General features: G+C 38.0%; 1 protein-coding gene across 1 annotated transcript in view; it reads right to left on the bottom strand.

Moving 5' to 3' along the window:
- Positions 1-22,950, bottom strand: part of LOC120305055 (uncharacterized protein K02A2.6-like) — a gene marked incomplete at its 5' end in the record, with an annotated part of 67,224 nt that extends 44,274 nt beyond the window's left edge. The window contains 2 exons of the mRNA XM_039336361.1: positions 20,132-20,463; positions 20,593-22,950. Coding sequence (XP_039192295.1) covers positions 20,132-20,463; positions 20,593-22,950 — 2,690 coding nt within the window. The remainder of the gene's footprint in view (positions 1-20,131; positions 20,464-20,592) is intronic.
- Between the last annotated feature and the right edge of the window lie 590 nt (positions 22,951-23,540).

Genomic DNA, 23,540 nt, shown 5'->3' with positions numbered 1-23,540 from the left:
CTTGATCAAAAAGTGACACTTTGGAATAATAAATAATATAAAAGTTTATAGAACTGAAATGTGTTTGCTGTCTAACTTTGGTCACACCTTACATTACACACATTGCTTAGAGCACAAACATGGCAACTTTAAAATGCATGGACTATAACTTTCAGAATTCTGCAACCAGCCATGAGAAATTCTGGGAGTTGAAATCGAATTTGCAAACTACTAATCTAAGAAACTGACTGAGAGAATGTCAACATTTACAATGGTAAGAACATTAGCACACTTGGCACTGAGAGAGAGGGAGGGAGGGAGGGAGGGAGAGAGAGAGAGAGAGAGAGAGAGAGAGAGAGAGAGAGAGAGAGAGAGAGAGAGAGAGAGGAAACTAAAAAGCCTACTTAGGTTCCTTCCAAATAAAGGAGGGTTTTCTCCAGATGTTGCTCACATATTTTTCAGATCTGTCTTTAACAATTAAAGAAAAAAAAATCTAGCTTTTAGTGAAACTGAAATCCCTAAGATACTGCCTTCTTTGTCAACATTAAATAGCTGGCCTGCACATAGCAATCATGGAATATAAACAGCTGTGGAAATAGATTGCAAGGTGACATCTGAACTTTGGATGCATTTGATTTATTTTGCATACAAAATAGCAGCTGAAGTGGTTCAAGTGCACCGTTATGTGGGCAGTTGATAGTTATTTTGATTTGTGCCCTCCTGGTTATACCCTTGGGAAACAAAGGTTTGTTTGTCATAAGAGTAATTTCCTTGGCAAACAATTACGCTGTCTGGTGAAGTCAGATATTTGTGTTAATTACTAACTGTAGCAGGAGGGTCTGATGGGTTTAAGTGGATCTTTTGTACTATAAAATGGTGTTGCTTTGAAATAGTCTAGCAATAGAACAGCCTTCTCTTCTGCCTCAGGCCTGATTCATACTAGATGCCAGGGCTCTAATACAAATGTTTCTCCATTTTCAGAATTCTCTATTCCTCTGTTTGTGAAGTTAGCATATAATCATGATTCTGGCTGGCATGCAATCTCTGTAAAACAATACTGAGTGGGTTTGTGATTTAAGTGACAGTTTTAACATATTACAATGTGATCAATTACTATTCATTATTAAACTTACATGCTTTGATTTTCTTCTGCAATTTTCTCATATATGTAGTAATGGTTTGCTCCTAGGTGAGTTAAGAGACCTCTGAACTAAGTTAGAGCCTCAGTCTAGTCCTTCAGAAATCAAGACACCATTCAAAGTATCTATCCAGGCTTGATAGTGTAGTTTGGTTATGATTTGGAAAAAAAGTTTAATTTCTCCAAAGACTACAGCTTTGAAAGCAAATCTATTGCTCATGAAAATTCAATGCTTTTCTTTCTTCCTTTCTCAATTATGACATTTACACAAATTAGAGAGACTTATCCATGAATGGAAGGATTCTTTTTTTGCAGTGCCTTGAATCTCCTGGCTAGAGAGCAGGAGAGGAGCTTAATTAAAGCAGTTGGAATAGAGTTCAAGCTTATCTGTATCACCTGAGGGCAGTGAAAATTTGGCCTGATTTACCCCAGTTTTCCCTAGGACTTACCTTTTGGCCTAGTACTTGAGCTAATGTTTTTTTTCAGATAGATAACTTTAATTGATTTTTAGGCTGATTTTAGTTTGAACTGGAACTGTTCTTCTAAATTTGTTCATCTGTTTCATTTAAAAAGTAGTTTCTGTTCAAACTGTGGAAAGCTCACAAAAAATAAACCACACATACAAAAATGTCTATGAAACTATTCACTTTACTAAATAAGAGGCTTCAGGTTCTTATTTGACTTCAAATGTTATCAACAACTATATTTTTAATTTATTCTCCTTTTCTGTAAATAGCTACAAAAAACCCTAAGTTGTACCGTGCACATGCACTGCATAGACATACATTTGAAATGAAGCATTTGTAGTGAAAAAATCCTGTTATAATTTGGGAGAAGGAAAATAGAGGATAAGTTGGAGAAAGTGGGAAATAAAACAGATTAAATGTGGAACCTGATCTAGATGGAAGTTCATCATATGAAATATTGTATATGCAATATTTACGGTATATCATTAGGTATATCTAGCAAAAGCTGAAAAGACTTCCGGTGGCAGGCATGGCACTTCGATTGACTTTGAATCAGCAGAAACAGCTCAGTTTTTTAATGTGTCACAGCTACTTTACTTTTTGTGGGTTAAGGAAGAAGCTGGAAATCAACCTATTTGGTCTCCGAGTGATGGTTCTTCATGAATAAATTGCAAAAATGGAAGGTTTTGTGAGTGGCTTGCAAGCTGAGTGGTTGACGGACAAGGATATGAGGATTACAACATTGACTTAGGCTGAGATGCACCCAGTGGTGGGATTCAAATATGTGAACAACTGATTCTCTGTGTGGATGCCACTTCCGGAAGACCATTCTGGGCCTGGGCAACAAAAAATTAGCTACCGGTTCTGCCGAACTGGTGCAAAGTGGCTGAATTCCACCACTGGATGCGCTATTTGTGGTTATTCAAATCTGATAACTCCCATTTATTTATATAATGTTTTTTAATATTTAACTTTCTTTGGTTTAAGAGACTTCTTTTTATAGCAGATTAGTAGTTTTCTTGATATTTTCTCATTTTTTGGGGGGGACTATAAATTTTGAGAAGATATGGTAATTTAGAGAAATAAAGCTACTTTGAAAACTTTGCAGAAAGTGAGATAATTCAATGGATATTAGAAAAATAACAGAGAAAGGGGAAGACTTCCTTTTGAATTTACAAGAAAAGCTTAATTATTTTATGAATCTTGATAAAACTATAACTCCTTTACTTGGACATCATTTTCCCACAATGCCTTTTATTTTATTTTAACCAGCCTACTTGGCTAGGATGAATACCAAAGAATATTGTAATCAGCCAGACTATTTTCAGTAAAGCACTTGCTGACACCTGCTGTCAATTGCCTGTAATTACAACTTTTAAAAGTTTGAGTTTTCTGTCTGCATTTTCTCTGCTCAGTGTTTTTTTAATTTTTTTCTATAATTATGTCATGTAGAACTACAAAGCATTTCTATAAAGCAGCCATTGAAGAATAAAGTAAATAGGAAGGAGCTATGCCAATCTCTTCTAGGTTAATTAAATTAATGTTTGATGATTTAGGACAGGCATGTCAAACTCGCGATGTCACGTGATGTGATGCAACGTATCACAACTTTTTCCCCATTGCCAGCAGGTGCGGTTTTGGTGTGACGCATCCGGCCTGCGGGGCCGGCAGTTTGAATGCCTGATTTAGGATCTAAATAGATCTAAATAGATCCTAAATTTAGGATACTAAATTTAATTCTCTTGAAAAAAGAGTGAAAAAATTGTATATGATTGATAATTTATAAAAGAAATGTCTGAAGATATAAAACAAATGTCATACTAATGATAGAAAGGAAATGAATTGGGAGCTAGAGATACAGAATTTGAAAGAGGAAAGGACAATTTAGGTCAGATGGAACTAGGAAGACTTTTGTTTGAGATTTAGCGCCATTCTAGGAGTTATAGATAAGCATATTTGGAGAAATGTTGTCCAGGCTTTGCCAGATATTTTAGATTAGCAAAAGGATGAAATGGAGAGGAGATTGATAAAGCTAAAAACAACTGGATTCAAATGCATATATTAGAAAATATTGATGATTAACATACCATCTATATCAGAAAAACTTTTGTACATATTAATTGGGAAAATTGCATGGAACTCTACCATAATTTTTCCTAACAGTGGAAAGGCTCAATAATACAAGAATAATTGATAAGGCTGGAGGAGGTGGCTGAGATGGCAAAATTGAAAACCCTGATTAGAGAAAAGACATTGGTTAACTTTAATACTAATTGGAAGTTTCTTTTTGTGCAAAAAGTAAAATAAAATAAAATAATGATTATCAATTTGATGATTAGTAATGCTAATCTATTATTGAGATGGTTGCTTTGTTGTAACTATAGAGTAAGAGGACAATGTAAGTTTCATTTGTATTTGCTGTAAAGAAGCCAGAATTATTAATTTTTTTGGATTTGTTTCTTCCTTTTTTATATTTTATTTCACCTCTATTCTTTCTCTCTCTTTATTCTATTCTGTTTCTTGGCTATTAATTGTAATTAGTTTTTATCCTTTTGTTTAAAAATGTAACAGTTATTAAAAAAAGGGATATATGGCAAAAGCTGTTTGTAAGGTATTGGACATATTGAAAATGGTATAAAATGAACATTCTACCACTATTTAATGTACCTGAATATATTAGTGAAAATTATAATCTTTCTCCAGAGACCATACTTTATTGTTATTACCATTTTTAGATAACACTAATTTCTATCTGGGTTAAAAGAAAGTATTGGCATGGGATTTATTTCATGCATAATCTCCACTCTTCAGCTAGGTCAAGTGGAACTAGTACAATTGTAAAAAAGAATATTTTTCTCTTTGGCTTAGCAGGTACAAGAAAAAAAATAGCAAGTGATAATTTCCCGCATTTCTCACCTCACAGGATTTTTTTTCAGAATATAATGGCCTGAGAAAATGATTTATTGCAGGGAATCTTTCAACTAACTTAATCACCAAACTGTATCTTATATTATTTATGAAGGTTTAAACTCAACATAAAATATAGAAGGTTTATATTTTAAAGACAAGTTTGCTTAATGAACTTGTTTATTTCTCTGGGCCCAAAAATTAACGTAGAACACCTGATGAGGAAAGTAAATGAGTTTGAGTCCTTGGCCAGTTTTAAAATTAATAAGCATAAAACAATGTTGATTAAGAATATGAATTCACAGGATGGTGATTCATTGACTAAAAAGTCGGGTTTTAGGGTTGAGACAAAGATGAAAGATGCTCTTCCTGTTTCAAATATTACCAACACTTGCAACTGAAACTCTGTTTAAACAGTGACAGAGGGATATCTCTAAGTTTATATGGAAGGGCAAAAAAACAAGAATAAGATATAAATTATTGCAACATGCTAAGGAAAGAGGGGTTTGGGTTTACCTGATTTGGGTTTGCCTGATTTGAAACTGTATTTTGATGCGTGTTGTTTGGTTTGGCTAAAAGAATGGGTGAACCTCAGAATAAGAGGTTACTGGACCTACAGTAGAAGGCCATGAATTAAGGTTTGGTTACCTGGCTATTTGGTATGGCAAAGTTAAAGTAAATGTTGATTTTAATAATCATTTTACCAGGCATGCCATTTTGAGAGTTTAGATCAGTGCTTTTTTTGTAAAAGAAAAAAAAAGGTGCCGGAACTCACACACGTCATACAACCCACCTTGCCTACCCTATAAGGTTCCATCTAAAAAAGGTGCTGGAACTCCGTTCTGGGTGTTCTATGAGAAAAAAAGCCCTGGTTTAGATTAAATATAAAACAAGGTTTTCTACGAAGATGCCTCTTTGGGTTTCCCCACAAGAAGCCCTTTTTTAAGAAAAGAGATGGTGAAATAATATCTTTCATCCTGGGTGAGCCTACCCTCAAATTCAAGGAGGAGCTAGAATCAGAAGGTCATGTCTGCCATTGGTTCACATATATGCAATTGAAAGAAAGTCTCAAGTTAGATAAAAAGAATCACGGGTTTAATTTTGTTAAAAATGAATTGGAAAGCTTACTGTGCGGTAGTGATGAACATATTATTGCTAAAGTTTACAAAATATTATTGAATTTAAATCAGGAAAATGAACAAGTAAAACATTGTATGATTCAGTGGGCAAGGAATTTTGGGTATAATATAATGCTTGAACAATGGGAAAATACGTGGCGTAAAGGATTAAAATTTACAGTAAATTATAATCTAAATTATAATTTAAAAGAAGATGATGTACTGCTGGTACTTAACGTCAGACAAGTTATCAAAAATATATAAAAGTATTTCAAATGAATGTTGGAAACGTAAAGGCAAAGAAGGGATGTTTTATCATTTATGGTGGACGTATGATAAAATATTGGAATAGGATTCATATATTAATACAGAAAATTCTTAAATTAAATATAGAAATAAAACCAGAGATTTTTATCTAGGGCAGTGGTTCTCAACCTGTGAGTCGGGACCCCATTTGGGGTCGAACGACCATTTCACCGGGGTCACCAAACAAGGCTGTCCGCCATTTTTTTCCCCCTTTTCTTTGGCCACGCCCCTGGCACCCGGTGATGTATAAGTGGTTGGGGGTCACCACAACATGGGGAACTGTATTATGGGGTCGCGGCATTAGAAAGGTTGAGAACCACTGATCTAGGGGCTAATGGACAAACACCTGGAAAAAAAATATGGAACCTTGATGTTATATATGTTGACAGCATCAAGATTACACTACGCTCAGAAATGGAAGACTACATTGATTCCTACAACGGAGGAATTGTTACAAAAACTGATGGAGCTAGCAGAGATGGCTAAACTGACTGTACTGATTAAAGGAAAAAATATGAATACTTTTATTGCCATGTGGAAACCACTTCTAGATTTTGTGCTTGAGGTGGAAAAAAAATGAAATTTTGATTGTGGGCTTTACCAATTAGATAGATTTGATGTTATTGAAATGACTAGTTTATACTGTTTTGTAAAAGTAAAAAGTTGAGGTTTGAAGTTGATACTCCATTGCACCAAAGAAAGTTGGAAATCAATGGCTTCCCCCCCTTTTTTTCTCCCATACTTCATTTCTCTACTCCCTTTTCCCTTCCCCATTTTTTCGCTATTTACTTTTTATTTCGATTGTATCGTATATTATAAATTAATAAAACTTTGTACAAAAAAAGAATTAATTTCTCAGGGTGAACAATTTATTTTATAATAGAGAATCTTCCCTGCCCATGGTCTCTTTTCTATCATCATGTTGACTGCATCTTCCAGTTCTATTAGTATATGCAAGATTTGATTCCAGCCTAGCATAATTTAAATTACTTATCTCTAGCTGTTCCAAAATTTTGTTATTCTTGATTTCGTCTACCTCTACCCACTTAGGTCCATGATATGTGTTGTAACTGGTTTTATTTCCTAAAAGAAGCAACATAAACAGAAGGATGAGAACATTAGAATGACATATGACAGTCTTCTTGTATATAGTATTTATGTGAGACTACTTAGACCACTTCTATATCTATTATATCTATCTATTATGGGATTTACAGTATGCTAAGTAAGTCTAATATATAGTGTGAAGCACAAGCCAAAAGTAATCATTTCATGAATTTTGGCACCACTGCATAGACCCTGACAACACTGTTATGTTATGAAAGTCTTAATTTCTTGACAACAAGTGGATGCAAGATTGTCCCATGAATCCTATATTTTTATATAATAATGGCAGGATAAGACTAGTGTGATTTCTCTGTAACATGAGCACTGGATAAATGCTCTATAGTTTTTATGTGATTGAAGTCACAAAGCTATTACAACTCCAAATAGGGAATCTTTTGACCTCAAGGAGAACTGATGGGAGGGAATGACATCATGGGACAATGGTAGGAACTTCCAACTTAGTTATCTTTGGTAGAAAATGAGATTTATAGTAGAAATATTCTTTTTTTAGTACAATTGGCAGTACCCTGTTCCTGAACTACTGGATCTGAGCTTTCTCTAGCACCTTACATTTGGCTCAGGTGTTCAAGAACCACCAAACTGTGGAAGTATGAAGTACAATAAAGCCACTGAGATGTATTCTGAAGTATCTCATCCTAGAGAATTCCAACAATGATTTTTTTTTTTTTGTTGCACCAATGAAGCAGATTTCTAAAAATGGTTTGGAGAAATTTCCATTCCATTCCATGCCACTGCATTTATGTTTTGTAGTACTCCGTCTTGTCTTAAATGCCTTTTAAAATAAAAACATCATTAACACGGATGGAGCAAAATTTTATCAGGACATATGTATGCAAAGGTTAAATGCAGTGAGAAATCACTCTGAATGTGTGCTGCAAAAATAATTTTTAATAATAATAATACCTCCATAGTAACCTTTATACCAAAGCCTGTGTCTTCTCAATACACCCAGGGTCTTTGTAGTACCAGTCCCATTGCCTCTTGCATTTACTTAGGTCATTTTATTCCAGAAACCCCCAATTCAAGTGATAGCTTCTGAATTCTGCAGGGGGAGAGATAAGATTTGCTCCACAAAGCTCTTCTCCCCTTCTAGTATCCTTTTAATTGTTAACCATTAATCTGATGTTTTACAGCTGGTCTGACAGTTCTATTTTTCCCAGAAAAGGAGATTTGAGAAGAAGTAATTTGTTTCTCTTAACTAGCACCATATTTTTCCTGCAACTCATGAAATGATTTTGATGCTAAATAATAAAACAAAAACATGGATAAGGAAATATACTCCTCTAGGATTACTTGTTAAGTTTTATTTCTTGGTCAGGTAGGAAGAAAAAAAATATAATGTTTGAAACTACCTGAGCATGTGATAAATATCAGAATGGCCATAAATATGCTTTAGGAAATGCAGCATCAATTATTTGCAAAAAATAAAATAAAAAAGGCTTCTAAATAGTATGTTATCAAAATCTCTTGCTTTGTATGTGACAAGATATGGTATTTTAAGAGACTCCAGAGGTATAAAATTTTACTTGTGCTAGGTACTCATGCTTTAATTAGTGTGACTCCTTTTAGAGCTTTGAAGTGTTCTTGTTCACAACTGTTATCAACTCTTGTGACACCGGGAACAGAAAAGAACAAATGTTGTAGTGTCAAATTCTTGGAAGTCCTATTTACAGGCCTCAGAATTCAGGGTTTTTTTACTGAGAGATTTTAAGTAATGACATTCTGTAGAATAAAATTGTTCATGAAAGTGATGTGCCCCTTCCATGAAGCAGAAGAGAAAAAGTTTGATTTAAGGACTTATTTTGGGGGGAGGGGAAGGGGGCAGCTTCTATTTATTCTCTCAGTTTTGTCAGGTCATTTTCAGTTGTGTTTTTGTCTTCTAAGTATTAGCTGAACGTGATGCCATTTTCTTATTTGACAAGCATATCTTCTATTCTGCCCTCTAGGTCAGTGATAAAGGTGATGAATACACTTGAATATATAATGGTCCTGGGGAATTTTTCTCCAGGGTAATGTGAAATCATTTATAACACTGCAAACTCACCACATTACAAGATTACCTTGCCCAAATTTATTTATCTTATCTTCAAAGTTATCATGAAAATTGTCAAAGGGTGTACAGAGATCATGCTCTCTGTACTCACCACATTATCTTGATCACATTGTTATAAAAAGAGATAAGGTTAGGCTGGCATGACATTTTCTTGAGAAACTCATGCTGTCTTCTGGTAGTGGTAAAATTCTTGTCTGAGTGTTCACAGACTGTTTGACAGCCAGTTCTATTACCTGGCCCAAATAGACATTGAACTAATTGATGTACAGTATAGTTTGTGTGGTCTTCCCTTTTCTCCTTTCGGACTACAGAGTCTACTTTTGGACCTCTCCAGTCCCTTGGCATGTCACTTGCTTTTGAGGAGTTTTCAAATATTACAGTTAGTAATTCTGACTGTAATTTGGAGTCCTCATGATAATTTTTTAAAATATCTGCCTGTGAAAAAATACATTTATTTAAGTTAGCACAAGATGGATACATACCATATATTTTGTCAGAATTTTCTACCAGGTAGTGTGTTCTCTCTCTCTCTCTCTCTCTCTCTCTCTTTCTCTCTCTCTCTCTCTCTCTCTCTCTCTCTCTCTCTCTCTCTCTCTCTCTCTCTCTCGTATAATAAATATAATATTCATGTAAATAATATAAGAAATGTTAACCGTCTGGATTTGAACTGGAAATCAGGACGTTTGATCCAACATACAGTATGATGGGAAAATATCCTGTTCCCATTAATGATCATGTGGCTTTCTTCTGAATCCACTGCAGCATCTAAACTAGCATTTAATAAAGTCCCATAAGTAATGACTTGAACACTGGGCGCTATCTAACAAAATGAAATTCAATGGTGAAAAAAGTAAGGTTCTAGATTAAGGCAAGAAAAACCAAATGTACAGGTATAATATAGGGGGTACCTTGCCCAATAGTAGTAACTGTGAGAGGGACCTCGGAATCCTAGTAGACAATCACTTAAATATGAGCCAGCAGTGTGCTGCAACTGCCAAAAAGGCCAATATACAGTAGTGCTAGGCTGCATTAACAGAGGGATAGAATCAAGATCATATGAAGTATTAATACCACTTTACAATGCTTTGGTAAGTTTGCACTTGGAATACTGCATCCAGTTTTGGTCACCCCGATGTAAAAAAGATTTTGAGATTCTAGAAAGAGTACAGAGAAGAGCAACAAAGATGATTAGGGTACTGGAGACTAAAGCATATAAGGAACGGCTGCTGGAATTGGGTATGAATGAAGAGAAAGACGAGGGGTTGCCACAAAAAAGAAGGAGTCAAGCTATTTTCCAAGGTGCCTGAAGGCAGGACAAGAAGCAATGGATGGAAACTAATCAAGGAGAGAAGCAACCTAGAACTAAGGAGAAACTTCCTGACAGTTAGAACAATTAACCAGTGGAATAACCTGCCTCCAGAAGTGGTGAATGCTTCAACATTGGAAGTTTTTAAGAAGAGACTGGACAGCCATTTGTCTGAAATGGTATAGGGTTTCCTGTCTGAGCAGGGGGTTGGACTAGATGACCAAGGTCCTTTCCAACATTATTATTATTATTATGGATCATCGCACAGTCAGCCAGATGTTCAGACTGGATTTGGCATTTTGTCTACCTATCGAGTCCTTACCCAGGACCTGGGATAGGCAGATGTGGATGTTGTTGTTGTTGTTATTATTATTATTATTATATATTATTATTATTATTATTATGGATCATCGCACAGTCAGCCAGATGTTCAGACTGGATTTGGCATTTTGTCTACCTATCGAGTCCTTACCCAGGACCTGGGATAGGCAGATGTGGATGTTTGATGGTATTACAGATATCGTCGCAGGATGGAAGCAGTTCCTAATAAGGCCGCCTTTTGCAATTGACTAATAGCGAATTTGTCAATGCCAATGGTGTTCAAGTGGTGCTCCAGTTGTTTTGGGATTGCACCCAAGGAGCCTATGACTATTGGTACTACCCTTGCTTGCTTTTGCCACAGTCTTTCTATTTCTATTTGTAGGTCTTTGTATTTTGTTATCTTCTCCAGTTCTTTCTCTTCTATTCTGCTGTCTCCAGGCACTGCCACATCCACTATCCAGACTTTTTTGTCTTTCTTATCGACAATTGTTAAGTCTGGGGTGTTATGTTGCAGGTGCTTGTCTGTTTGAATTCTGAAGTCCCAGAGCAGTTTAATTTTATCATTTTCTATGACTTTCTCTATTTTATGATCCCACCAGTTTTTGCTTACAGGCAAATGATATTTTTTGCAGATCTTCCAATGCACCATTGTTGCTACTTTGTCATGCCGCTGCTTGTAGTCAGTCTGTGCAATCTTCTTGCAACAGCTTACCACGTGGTCCACTGTTTCTTCAGCTTCTTTGCATAGGCGGCACTTACTGTCTGTTGCTGTCTTCTCAATTTTGACTTTATATGCATTTGTCCTTAAGGCTTGGTCTTGTGCAGCCAGAATTAGTCCCTCGGTCTCTTTCTTCAATTTTCCTGCTCTTAGCCATTGCCAGGTCTTGTTATTATCTGCTTTCCCAGCTATTTTTTTAATGTATTGGCCATGTAGTGCTTTGTCTTCCCATGCCTCTATTCTGTTCTTCATTTGGTCTTTCTTGTAGGCCAGTTTGGTCTCTCCAGTAGTCAGTAAGCCTTCCTGATATACTAATTTCAGTGCATCTTCATCATTGTTCTTCAGATATTCTTCCAAAGCCATTTCTTCTTCTTCAACCTTCTGATGTATTTGTAGCATTCCATGGCCACCTATTTGCTTTGGTAGATAAAGTCTGTCAATGTCACTGCATGGATGAAGGGCATGATTCATTGTCATTATTATTATTATTATTATTATTATTATTATTATTATTATTATTATTATTATTATTTGAATAATGATAGTTTAAGAGGAAGAAAAATAAAGATGCTAAAACCATTCACATAAGATCACAGCTATTAGGATGAAAGTGCTTTGAACCACAGAGATCACTTGGGGCTCTAATGGCAGTGTAGGATCAGTAAGCATATCAAGTGGACATTAGTAATAATAATGATGGGTTAACAAGGACAGCAGTAATTATACAGTAAATTTAAGAAGAACTGGTCTAAAATTGATAGGTTTGTATTTAATTCCCTTTAACTTACCAGGTATTTTTAAAATTAATATTTAGTATTTCATGCTAAATTGTTACTAACACACTGGCAATAGTACAGCAGATTCTGATATATGTGAATATTGTTCAATGGCACAGTAAAGACTACAAGATCACTCTGTTGTGTCCTGTTATTATTTTGTTTTGTGCAATAACATTTTGTGCTAGTTTAATATGAAATAATAAACATTGGGGAAATGTTTCAAATTTATCTCCTCTGAAGCTGCAGTGTGGGGTGTTGAGATATAACAAGAAGTGTTAATGATACTTCCGGTGGTTTAGCGTCGGTGATGGCGGCTACTTTGTAGCCATACTCCTGGGAAAGCGTTAGAACCGCAGAGAACAGCAGGCACCAGCTGTTCCGCAGCTCAAAACCTCCCTTCCGGGCAAAGGGGGGGAGGGGAGTATCACCTGAATAGAGGTAGAGCCTCTTGGACCCCCCAGGAAGTTTTCTTTGGGGGGTGAAAAGAGTGCTCCCTCGGAGTTTGGGTTGCCTCCGCCTCCCAGCTGTCTTTGTCCCTCGGGGACAAAGCAAGATGCCGCTCCCACCTCTGTGCTTAAAGAGACCGGGTGAGTTACTTTTAAAAGTGGACAGAGTTGGATAAAGGATTTTTTAATTGGATTTTATTTGGACTTTAGTTTGAAAGGTTGATTTTTATTTCCCTTCTTTTTTCTCTTTTTTTTCTTTTTGTGAGAGTGAAAGTAAAATGGCGATTGGAAAGTTTTTTTTTTTTTAAAGCGAGTGAAATGGAATGTAATGGACTAGATTGTTCTTTTTAAAAAATTTTTTTCTTAAGGTGGATTTGTGTTTTGGGAAGATTCTTTTTTGTTAAACTCTCTTTTGCTATCTTTTTTTCTTTTAAGGGATTTTTTTTTGTATTTCTTTATTTTCTTTTTCAAAGAAGGAGGAAAGAAGAAACAAAACTTTTTCTTTTTAAAATGGTTTTTAACTTTTTTCCTTTTATTATAATGATCCCCTTTTGAAGGAGTTTTTGATTTTTTGGAGTTAATCTCTCTTTTTTTTGCTTAACTTTTCTTTCCCTCCCCCCCCTTTTTTGGGTAATTTTTAAGGAGGAGTAAAGATTTTTTAAGATGGCTCCAAAGCGTCCAGTAATTCCCACAGCTCCTAAGGTGGTTTCTTCTTCGGTGATATCATCAGTGCAACAATCTAAATTAACAGCTTCACCCTCTCCTTTGGCACAGTTATTAACGGTAAAGGATTTGCAAGACATAATGGGAAATGCTATATCTCAAATCAGGGGAGAAGTGAAAGAGATTTTAGCGGAAAATAATAGGATTCTGAGGCAAGATATAGTTTTGGCTTTAAAAGGAGTTGCCTCTGTTCTTGAAAAGTTGAACTTTCGTGTAGAAGAGGTAGAAGAGAAAGTGGAGCTGTTGGAGGGAAAATTTGAAGGCATGGAAAAAGAGATGGAAAATTTTCAAGATGAGATTCTTATGCTTCAATATAGAGAAATGGAATATGCTTTAAGAATTAGAGGCTTGAGAGAGTCTTTGCAAGGAGATCTGAGAGAGATGGTTGCAAATGACTTTGCTGTGATTCTGGATAGAAAAAAAGAGGAAATATTTAGTGCAATTGAAAAAACATTTAGAGTTAACTCTGTGGTGGCAAAGCAAAGAAATCTGCCAAGAGATGTGGTGATTTATTTTGGGAAAAGATCCCTGCGCAATGAAATTATACAAGCTTTTTATAAGAAGAGGTTTCAGATTGCTTCACAAGACGTTATAATTTTAAAGGAGATCCCATCTAAAATTTTAAGAAGAAGAAAGGAGTTTGCTTTTTTAGCAGATGAACTTAAAAAGGGGCAAATGTTGTTCAGATGGGATATCCCGACTGGAATGGTGGTGAACTATCTGGGGACACGTTATAGACTTAATACTGTTTTCAAAGCAAAAGAGTTTTACACTTCTGTCCAGGGGGTATGTTCATCGCCACCTATCGCTTCGGAAGAGAAGAAGGTAGAATTGCAGTCTGAAGAGCCTATATTGATGAAAATTGGGAAATTTCAGACTGAGGGGCCTCAACAAGTTGAGATGAAGGAGCAGAGGATAACTCGTGTATTACATAAACGCAAAGAAAAGGAGCAACAGAAGAAGGAGGTTAAGGAAGCCTCACAAGTATTTGTTTCTGAATCTGCGGGAGAAGCAAGATTTATAAACTTTTTGGAGCAACCTTTAAGGGCAGAATTCCAAGCACTTCTCTCGAGGTTTTTGGATAAGAGAGATTGATAAAGAATGTATAGATTGTTTTTAGGTTATTGATAGATTACAGTTCACTGTGGATGGAATTGGTTATTGGTAAAGAGGAGAGAAAGATTATGGAGATCAAATGAAAACTTTAGATAAGAAGTTTAAGTTTAGTAATTTAAGGAGTATTCAAAAGAGTATCTTGTTTTAATGGTATAACTAATGTTTATATGTTTATTTTTGTGTTTGATGATAAAGAAAGAGGGAGAGATTAGATTTTATATGATATAAGTATAATATTATGGAGATTGAATGAAAATTTTAGATAGGTAGCGTATGTTTAGATATCTAAGGAGCATTTAAAGGAATATTTTGTTTTAAATATTTATAAGGGAATCTCAATGTTATAAGTAATGTTTATATGTGTGTTTTTGAGGGTGTTTATAAAGAATGATGGATAAATTTTAAATAATATAAGTATGACATTAGAAAATGTTCAGAGTATTTTATAATGTGTCTAATGATTGTAATCATATTTTTTTTGCTTTTTATATATTGGTCTTAAAGTATTTTATAATTTGTTTAATTATTGTAATTAATTGTTTATGGTATACAGTATTTAAAAATTTTTTTCTTTTAAGTTGTAACTAAACCTGTATTCAGCTCTGGGAAGGTTGGGGGAGGGTTGGGGTGGGTTGGGAGGGTTTGGGGAGGAGAATCTCTTTTTTTTTGTAAAATTTTAAAAAAATTAAAAAAAAAGTGTTAACAACTACCATTTGGCCATTTAGTCAGTTATCCCTTGATTTAGCTGTGATGGGTCAGCAATTAAAGACGTGAGCTTGTCAGCTAGAAAGCTGACAGCCTGGGTTTAAGACCCAAGCACCATGCAATGGAGTGAGCTCCCCTTCCTGCTCCAGCTCCTGTTCACCTAGCAGTTCAAAAGATATCACTTCGATGGAAGGTAACAGTGTTTGTGCACATTTGTTGTATAAGCCATGCTGGCCACATGACCATGGGAAATGTCTTTGGAGAACACTGGCTCCCTTGACCAAGAAATAGAGACAAGCATTGCACCCTAGAGTCAGATATGACTGGACAGGGAAACCTTTACCTTTTTACCATTTCATTGTTATAAAATGGCATGGTTACAAAAGCCCTATTCCTGTTACTGTAATCTTTTCCCAAGTTATTTCTATAATACAGAATAGAACAGCATGTGTTCTCACATGACTGCGTTCTTTAATAATTTAGCTAGATGATTTATATGAGTGCCCATCTGAAAGATATAATTCTGGGTGGCCAAAGGAGTTAAAAATGAAAAACAAAAGATGGCCAACATAAGTAAAACCAAGGCCAAATCATAATCATATAGCACCAAGGCCAAATCATAATCATATAGCACAAGCAACTTGGGTAAAGAAGCCATTATATAATAGGAAAGGCTGGTACAATAGCAGCAATCCAATTTGATCCCTGTTTCACATTTTGTTAAATGCAGGATCCTGCCTTTAAAAGCCACTGGAATCTCTTGGATGAGTATAGCCATTTCACTGTCCCTGCTCTGGTTTGTGCCATGTTTAGTATCCAGGCCATCAAATTTGTGAGACAGGATTCCCTTCTGCACCCAGCCAGGTCATGTTAATAAAGTTCATGTTGACCTCTCATCCTCTATTAAATCTATTAAATCATAGATGCAGCAAACCTTATTATTAAGGTGACCAACATTTTTACAATGAGAAGGAGGACACAAATAAATTGAAGAAAAAAAATATCGTAAATAAAAGAAACATTTTATTCATGCAACAATAATACGGAATACACTATAATATGATAAATGCATAATAAAAACATTTGTAACAATAACATTTTATATTGTAATTATGCTTACGTGCCTATTAATTATTTAAATGAGTACTTTTCCATTGAATGAATATTTTTTGTCAATGTATCATCTTCTAACAATATATTAGAAATATCTGAACAAGAAATATCCTTCATATTGAATTTTACGGCAAGTGCTGCAGCTAGAGTATCAACATTCAATCTCAATTTCTCACTTTTCCAAAAATCATTAGCAATTGAAAAAACCCTTTCAACTGCTGCATTAGTTCCAGGACAGCATAACATAAATTGAACAAGAATAAATAAATTTTCACATGGAATATGTTCATTTTTGAAATAGCTGAATATTTCCACCCATCTTTTATCAATTTCAGTGTGTTTATTTTCCCATTGTATTAATTTTTCAGAATTTAAAAATACATTCAGTCTCTAATTTCTACAAAGAGACAACTGTCGTCTATTTTAATGTCTGGCATTTCTTTAGATAAAAACTCAACACGATTCAATATCTGTTTAATATACTTGTGATGAAGTCAAAAAAACACCATTGAAAACTGTTATTTCCTGTGATGTTTGTTTCAGACCATTATTCGATATACTGAAAACATGTTTGGTAAAAATTCTGCACTTCTTTGATAAACTTTTCCGTTATGCCCAGATTTGATTCCTCTAAGTCTGACAATTTTCTTTTTATAACTAAAGGAAGAATTTTTTTCTTCAAATCGAGTTTTATATTGAAGGATAAAGTCTTCAAAATAAGACTAACTTCGGTAGCTGAAATGTGTCCACCTTCAATCTTTTGAATCATTTTGTGAAAAATAGATGCTTTATTATGTACAAAATACATTAATATCTCAGATATTTCATTATTGAAAAATGATTCCAGGATTTTAGGACATTTGTCTAAACTTAAAAAATATGAACGGAGAGGTTCAAATAATTGTAGAATACGCTCTATAGCAGGTGTTAGAGCAAGCCATCTAACTTTTGAATATCCTAAAAAAATTTTGTATTGAACATTTGCTCCTTCACAAAATTGTTTTAAAGTAACCACACGAACGGTAAAATGACTAAAATACAAATAAATTGTAGTTATTATTACTTCTATATCAATTGGCATGGCACATGCCAATTGGCACATGTCCTGTTGATTGCATTTGACAAAATATGTGCATTACAACCTATTCCTAGTATTTTCTTTTGGAGTAAATCTTGTAATTTTACATACACATTATTCACCCCTTTGCATCTTCGCCCACCAAAATTTGTTGTATTATCAGCTGTGCAACAACTTTGGATTTCAAATTGTTTTCATTTATTACTCTGTATAGATGATTTGACAAAATTTCAGCAGTTTTGCCCTCAATGGATTCTAAATTTAAAATTTTTATTTGAATGCCCTTGGTAACATTAAAATATCTTACTAGTATTGGATACAATTTAGTTTCATTATGATTGGAGGCATCAGATAAAACCGTTACAAATGCTGCAGTTTCCAAGTCTTCTGTAAGTATTTTGTCACAGTAATTTTTAAATACTGATTTAATAATAACCTTGCATTTGGTCCTGGCATATGAAAATTTAGCATCGTGAAACTTTTTCAATAATTTAGTTGTATAATCCATACTACAAAAACTTTGATTGTGAATTATGGTATGAAATGCAAATGTTCCCTCCATTGCAACTAACTGTTTTTCATCTTCAGAATAATTTGAAGTTTTAAAAAACTTGTTACTTTACAAATGGAAGCAGATGCATCTGATGATTGCTTATGTTTCTTGGTGGTCAAGTGTTTCATAATAGCTGCTCTGCCCCCAAGTGCAATACAAAATTCACTGCTGCAAATATTGCAGAAAACAATGTTATCCTTCTTTGATATGAGGAATGGAAATCCCTTATTCAATTTATCGTTGAAATGGCATTTCCTCTTTTTTGATTTTTCCATCCCTAAATGAAATTTAAAATTAAAAATAAAATATAGAGCTACACGAATGATGCAAGCACATTCATTATGAATTAATAAAATTAATTATTAAAACTGAAACAACAACATAAGCTAATAAACTTTTAAATAAAATTATACATGTTTGGAAATTATTAAATAGATAATGAATTAATAAAACGTGAATTATTGTGTTCACCTGTGTATGATTGAATATTCACTGAGAAAGAAATGAGTCTAATGCGTGCGTGTGTGCCATGTCGTGTTTCAGTAAGAAGTAAACAAAGCCACTTGCATGCGGTGCACTCTTGCGCGTAGCACTCTCTCTCAAAACAATTCTCCTATGTGGAGCACATGCGTCTCATAATTGTGTCTCGCCGCACTGTATCGAGCCTTGATGAATCGTCATGTCAAATACAAATACGTCACATCACACGCAACGGATCGGATCGGCATCGATCGAATATGGAGATTTACAGATTAGTCTTCAAATATAAAAAAGGAGAACATGTAGGAGGGCACTTTTTGAGAGAGAACTTACAAAAGAAGGACTGTCCTCCCTAAAGGAGGACGATTGGTCACCTTATTATTATGGGCCAACCTGCTGTTTAGTAATTGCAGCTAAAAGCTTGGGGCTGAAAGCCAAGGAGGCTCGGGCCAAATACAAAGTACTAGAATGTGGGAATCAATATTGTTTTTCTAAGAATCTCCCAGCATATCTCTTTCTGCCCATCACCGCCATAATGGTTTCTGTTGAGTCCGTGGCGGGAAGCAGACACGAGAAGCAGTTGAAGTTCTCAGTTTTCTTTATTCTGCGTTCAGCTTACAAGTAGATGGCTTCAGCAGCTCCCCAAACCTCCCAACTTCTTATATAGACATTTCCCGGGTAAATGCGATACTTTTCCCACGCCAGCACCCGCGCATGCGCACGGCACTGGCGACAGCCTGTCTGGTCCCGGGCAGCTTTGCACCTGCCCAGGACTGCCTGCAAACGCCCGAGCCGTTTGCAAGGCTCGGGACATAACACCCCTTTCCCCCGGGCTAAAACTACTACCAACATATAATCATTTATTTTATGCAGTGTTCTGCTTCTCAGTGCTCCTATCGTTACCTGGCTTTTGTTTAGCCAGCAATGTTATGTAATCCTCTAAGTATTTAGGAGACTTCTTTGCTCTCTGTGACCTTCTCAGCTCTGTGTTACTAGCATGAGTTCCCTGACTGGAGGGAGATGTGAGCCTGTTCTCCTTATTTGCCTTGGTGCCTTCCAAGGACTGTGCCCCGCTGCCTGGCCTGCTTGCTCGCCCACCGGGCTCGTCAGGCCAGGGCTTCTGTCACTTTGTGACCTGGTTGACCTGCCTAGCTGTAGACCCTCGGGCCCCTTGAAGTGATAGCCACTGCTGGGCGTCTCTGTTGAACCTCCTAGGTCCATCCAAGACCTGTCAGGAGGCTGTCCATTCCCTGAACCCCGTTCTGTGTCCGGGCTTGTGTGGGTTTCTGTACTTTCCCAAAACTCAGTTACTCCCTGATTTGGGCTAGAGGTGTTGTAGTCGGGACTTGGTTCCTCGACCACCTCCCTGTATGTTTGACCCCCTGTAGGATTTGGGGTAAGGTCAGGCCAACCTTGGGAATTGTGTGCCAGCTCTCTTGCGGGGAATGATTTGTTGGGATGCCCCCGGGTATCCTCCGTGACTGGAGTGCTGTGTGATGTGTGTGGAAAGTATGGGGTGACTCCCTGGCTGGAGTAGGCGTGGATGCCTGGTAATTAGGTAGGCTCATAGAATTCTTGTTCGGAGCTCTCGCGGAACCCTGGGATGGGCCGTTTGTAGCTCCATCAGTGGAGATGGGCAGCAGCTCGTGCCCTTCCCTTTGCTCCAAAGGGTCCCTCTCCCCCCCCCTGGAAAAGACCCAGGAGTCTCATCTGAAAAGGCCCGCCGAGGGCGGAATTGGTCGATGTGCCGACGCAGGACACGACCGTTGTCCAGGGCTACCTTGTAGGAGAGAGGACCTGTGACCCTGGAAATAGAAGCGGGGACCCATGTATGACCAGGCCCGTAATTGCGAGCCCAAACCGGGGCACCCACAAGTAGTTGTCTAGGTGCCCTAGGATGTGAGGTAGATGAAGGCAGTCTGTCCGGATGCAACCGGTCAAGTTTAGTAGTAAGTTGACGCCCCCAACGAAGTTCAGCTGGGCTTCTCCCTGTAGAAGTGGACGGTGTGGTGCGATAAGAAAGGAGAAAGTCAGCCAACCTGTGATGCCAGTCCCCGTAGGTGAGTCTTTTCAATGCGTCCTTCGTGATGCGCACCATACGTTCAGCCATACCGTAGGTGGACGGGTGGAAGGGTGCAGACGTGGCATGACGAATCATGTTTGCCTGTAAGAAAGCTTGGAATTCGGAGGAAGTGAATTGAGGGCCGTTGTCGGACACAATGACATCTGGCAGCCCGTGTGCAGCAAAAATCCCCCTCAGTACCTGAATAGTCTTTGCAGTGGTGGTGGATGAGACAGGTACAACCTCAAGCCATTTCGAATGGCTGTCAACAAGGACCAAGAAGAACTGGCCCTGAAAGGGTCCAGCGTAGTCAATGTGCACCCTAGACCATGGGAACTGTGTTTCCTTCCATCTATGCACGGGAGCTTGGGGCATCTCTGGGCGAGATCGTTGGCACAGGTGGCATGCATGCACCTTAGCCTCAATATCTTTATCTAAACCAGGCCACCACAAGTGGCTGCGCGCAAGAGCCTTCATACGAACAATGCCAGGATGACCCTCGTGGAGGGATTCTAAGACCCTAGTCCTCATTGAGGTGGGAATGACAACTCTGTTTCCCCAAAGCAGACAACCCTGAGAAAGGGACAGCTCGTTCCTTTTGGACCAGAAACTCTGAAACTCAGGACTAGGGCAGTGCTCAGGCCAACCAGACAAAACCCAGGAACGGACACGTGAAAGTGTGTGATCTGTACCTGATTCAGCGGCAACATCCCTGGCACTAAGAGGGAGCTCGGGCAAGGCTTGGATTGATAGAATGTTGACAGCTGGCGCAGGGTCAGCTTCTACTACTGGCAGAGGCAATCTACTGAGGCCATCAGCATGGCCCATTTCTTTTCCAGGCTTGTGGAGTAAGGAAAAATCATATGCAGACAAAAAAATAGACCACCTAAGCATTCTAGGGGAAATGATTTGGGGAGTCTGCTTACGTGTGGTAAACAGTCCCAGCAGAGGCTTATGGTCAGTGAAGACCGTGAAGTGCCTGCCATATAGAAAGTCATGGAATTTTTTAATTCCAGCAACAACAGCCAGAGCCTCCCTGTCTATCTGAGCGTAGTTGCGCTCAGCAGAAGACAATGTTCTGGAGTAATATGCAACAGGAACCTGAGTTCCATCAGACCTGAGGTGGCTCAGGACAGCTCCAACCTCGTAAGGGGACGCATCACAAGTGATGCACACGGGAAGAGACTCGTTGAAATGTGCAAGTACACTGTTAGAAGTGAGCAAAGCCTTGACTTTGTTAAAACAACCCTCATGCATTTGTGACCACTGCCACACTGCTTGCTTGTCTAGTAGCCTGTGAAGAGGCTCAGCTACACTAGCTTTTTGTGGAAGAAAAGAATTGTAGAAATTCAGGAGGCCCAGGAAGGCCTGAAGTTCGGCCTTGGACTTTGGCCTAGGTGCTTCTAAAATAGCAGTCAGTTTGGATTCAGCAGGGTGAATCCCAGCAGCATCAATTTTGAACCCCAGAAATTCAGTAGAAGGCACCCCAATCATGCATTTGTCTTTTTTGAGCTTGAGGCCTGATTTCCTGAATCTTAACAGAACAGCTCTTAGCCTTTCAGCTAGAATGTGTGTGGAGTCTCCTGCAATTAAGACATCATCAAAGTAGGGGCAAACCCCCGGTATGCCCCGCAGTGTGTTTTCCATTACGCTTTGGAAAATCCCAGGAGCGACATTCACTCCAAACTGCAGCCTTTTTACCTTAAAGGCTCCCCTGTGGGTCACAATAGTCTGAGCTATAGCAGCATCATCATCAACAGGCAGCTGTTGATACGCTTGAGCTAGGTCAAGCTTTGCAAAAACGCGCCCCCCCTTGAGGGAGGCCAGAATATGACTGACCACAGGAACAGGATAGGCATGTTGCTGCAATGCCTTATTCAGAGTGCATTTGTAGTCAGCACAAATGCGAATGTCCCCATTTGCCTTTAGAGGCGTGACAATGGGGGTCTCCCAAGGACTGGAATCAACAGGTTCTAGGATTCCCTGTTGGATCAGTTTGTCTAACTCAGTGTCAATTTTACTTTTTAAAGCAAAAGGGACCCTTCTTGCTTTAATTCTAATGGGAGTGACAGTGGGGTCTAGCTTTAAGGACACAGGGGGTCCTTTGAATGTGCCCAGCTGGGGGCTGAAAACATCTGCAAATTCTTTGCAGACTTCCTGTAGGTCGAGTGTTTGTAAACTGTTGAGTCCTGTGACGTGTATCCCCAGGGCCTCAAACCAATCGAGTCCTATGAGACTCGTTCGTTCACCCCCTACTACTAATAAGTCTAGTGGACCTTCAAAACTCTTGTATTGCACGTTAAGGGTGGCCTCCCCCTTAACACACACTCTTGAATTTTGAAAATCTGTTAACACAATGTCAGAAGGCCTTAACTTGGCCTGAGTTCCACTACCGGAACAAATCTTCCTAAATGTATGCAAGGAGATAATTGAAAAGGCAGACCCTGTGTCTAGTTCCATAGATAATGGAACCCCTTGTAGCTTCACCTTGAGTGACAGCTTTTTCTTAATGGGCTTGTGTGTGCCTGTCCTAAGGATGCTTCTTCGCGAAGCGCAAAACCCTACCCTATTCTGGCTGGGGAATCTGGTACCTTTCAGGCGCAGTTCTTCCTGAGGTTGTACCTTTCGTCGGCTCAGACACACAGCTGCAATGTGTCCTTGTTTGCCGCATGCCCGGCAGGTAGCGGAGCGGAACTTGCAGTCGGTTCTCCTGTGGCGACCTCCACAGCCGATGCACTTGAGCGGAGCTGAAGAGCTTCCCTTCTGTTTTTCTTCCTTCGTGGGGTGGAGACGGTCGACTTCCTCGTCCGGATCCTCCTCGGAGTTTCTTTGGACGTCTTCCTGGTGCACGGATGCAACCTCTGGACTGTTTCTGATCGGCCGCATGTTCTTGACAGCGCCGCCTGCTGCTTCTTCTGCGGTGACTTCCCTTAAGGCATCTTGGTAGGACAATTCTTCTTTAGCGAAAAGTCTCTGTTGTAGATCTCGATGCCTTAACCCGCACACGAATCGGTCCCTCAGTCGTTCTTCGAGGTCTTTGAACT

Source organism: Crotalus tigris, unplaced genomic scaffold (genome assembly GCF_016545835.1).
Source record: "Crotalus tigris isolate CLP2741 ecotype Arizona unplaced genomic scaffold, ASM1654583v1 scf7180000017666.379230911805:20528666, whole genome shotgun sequence".
NCBI lineage: Eukaryota > Metazoa > Chordata > Lepidosauria > Squamata > Viperidae > Crotalus > Crotalus tigris.
This window is presented reverse-complemented; position numbering and strand designations above follow the sequence as displayed.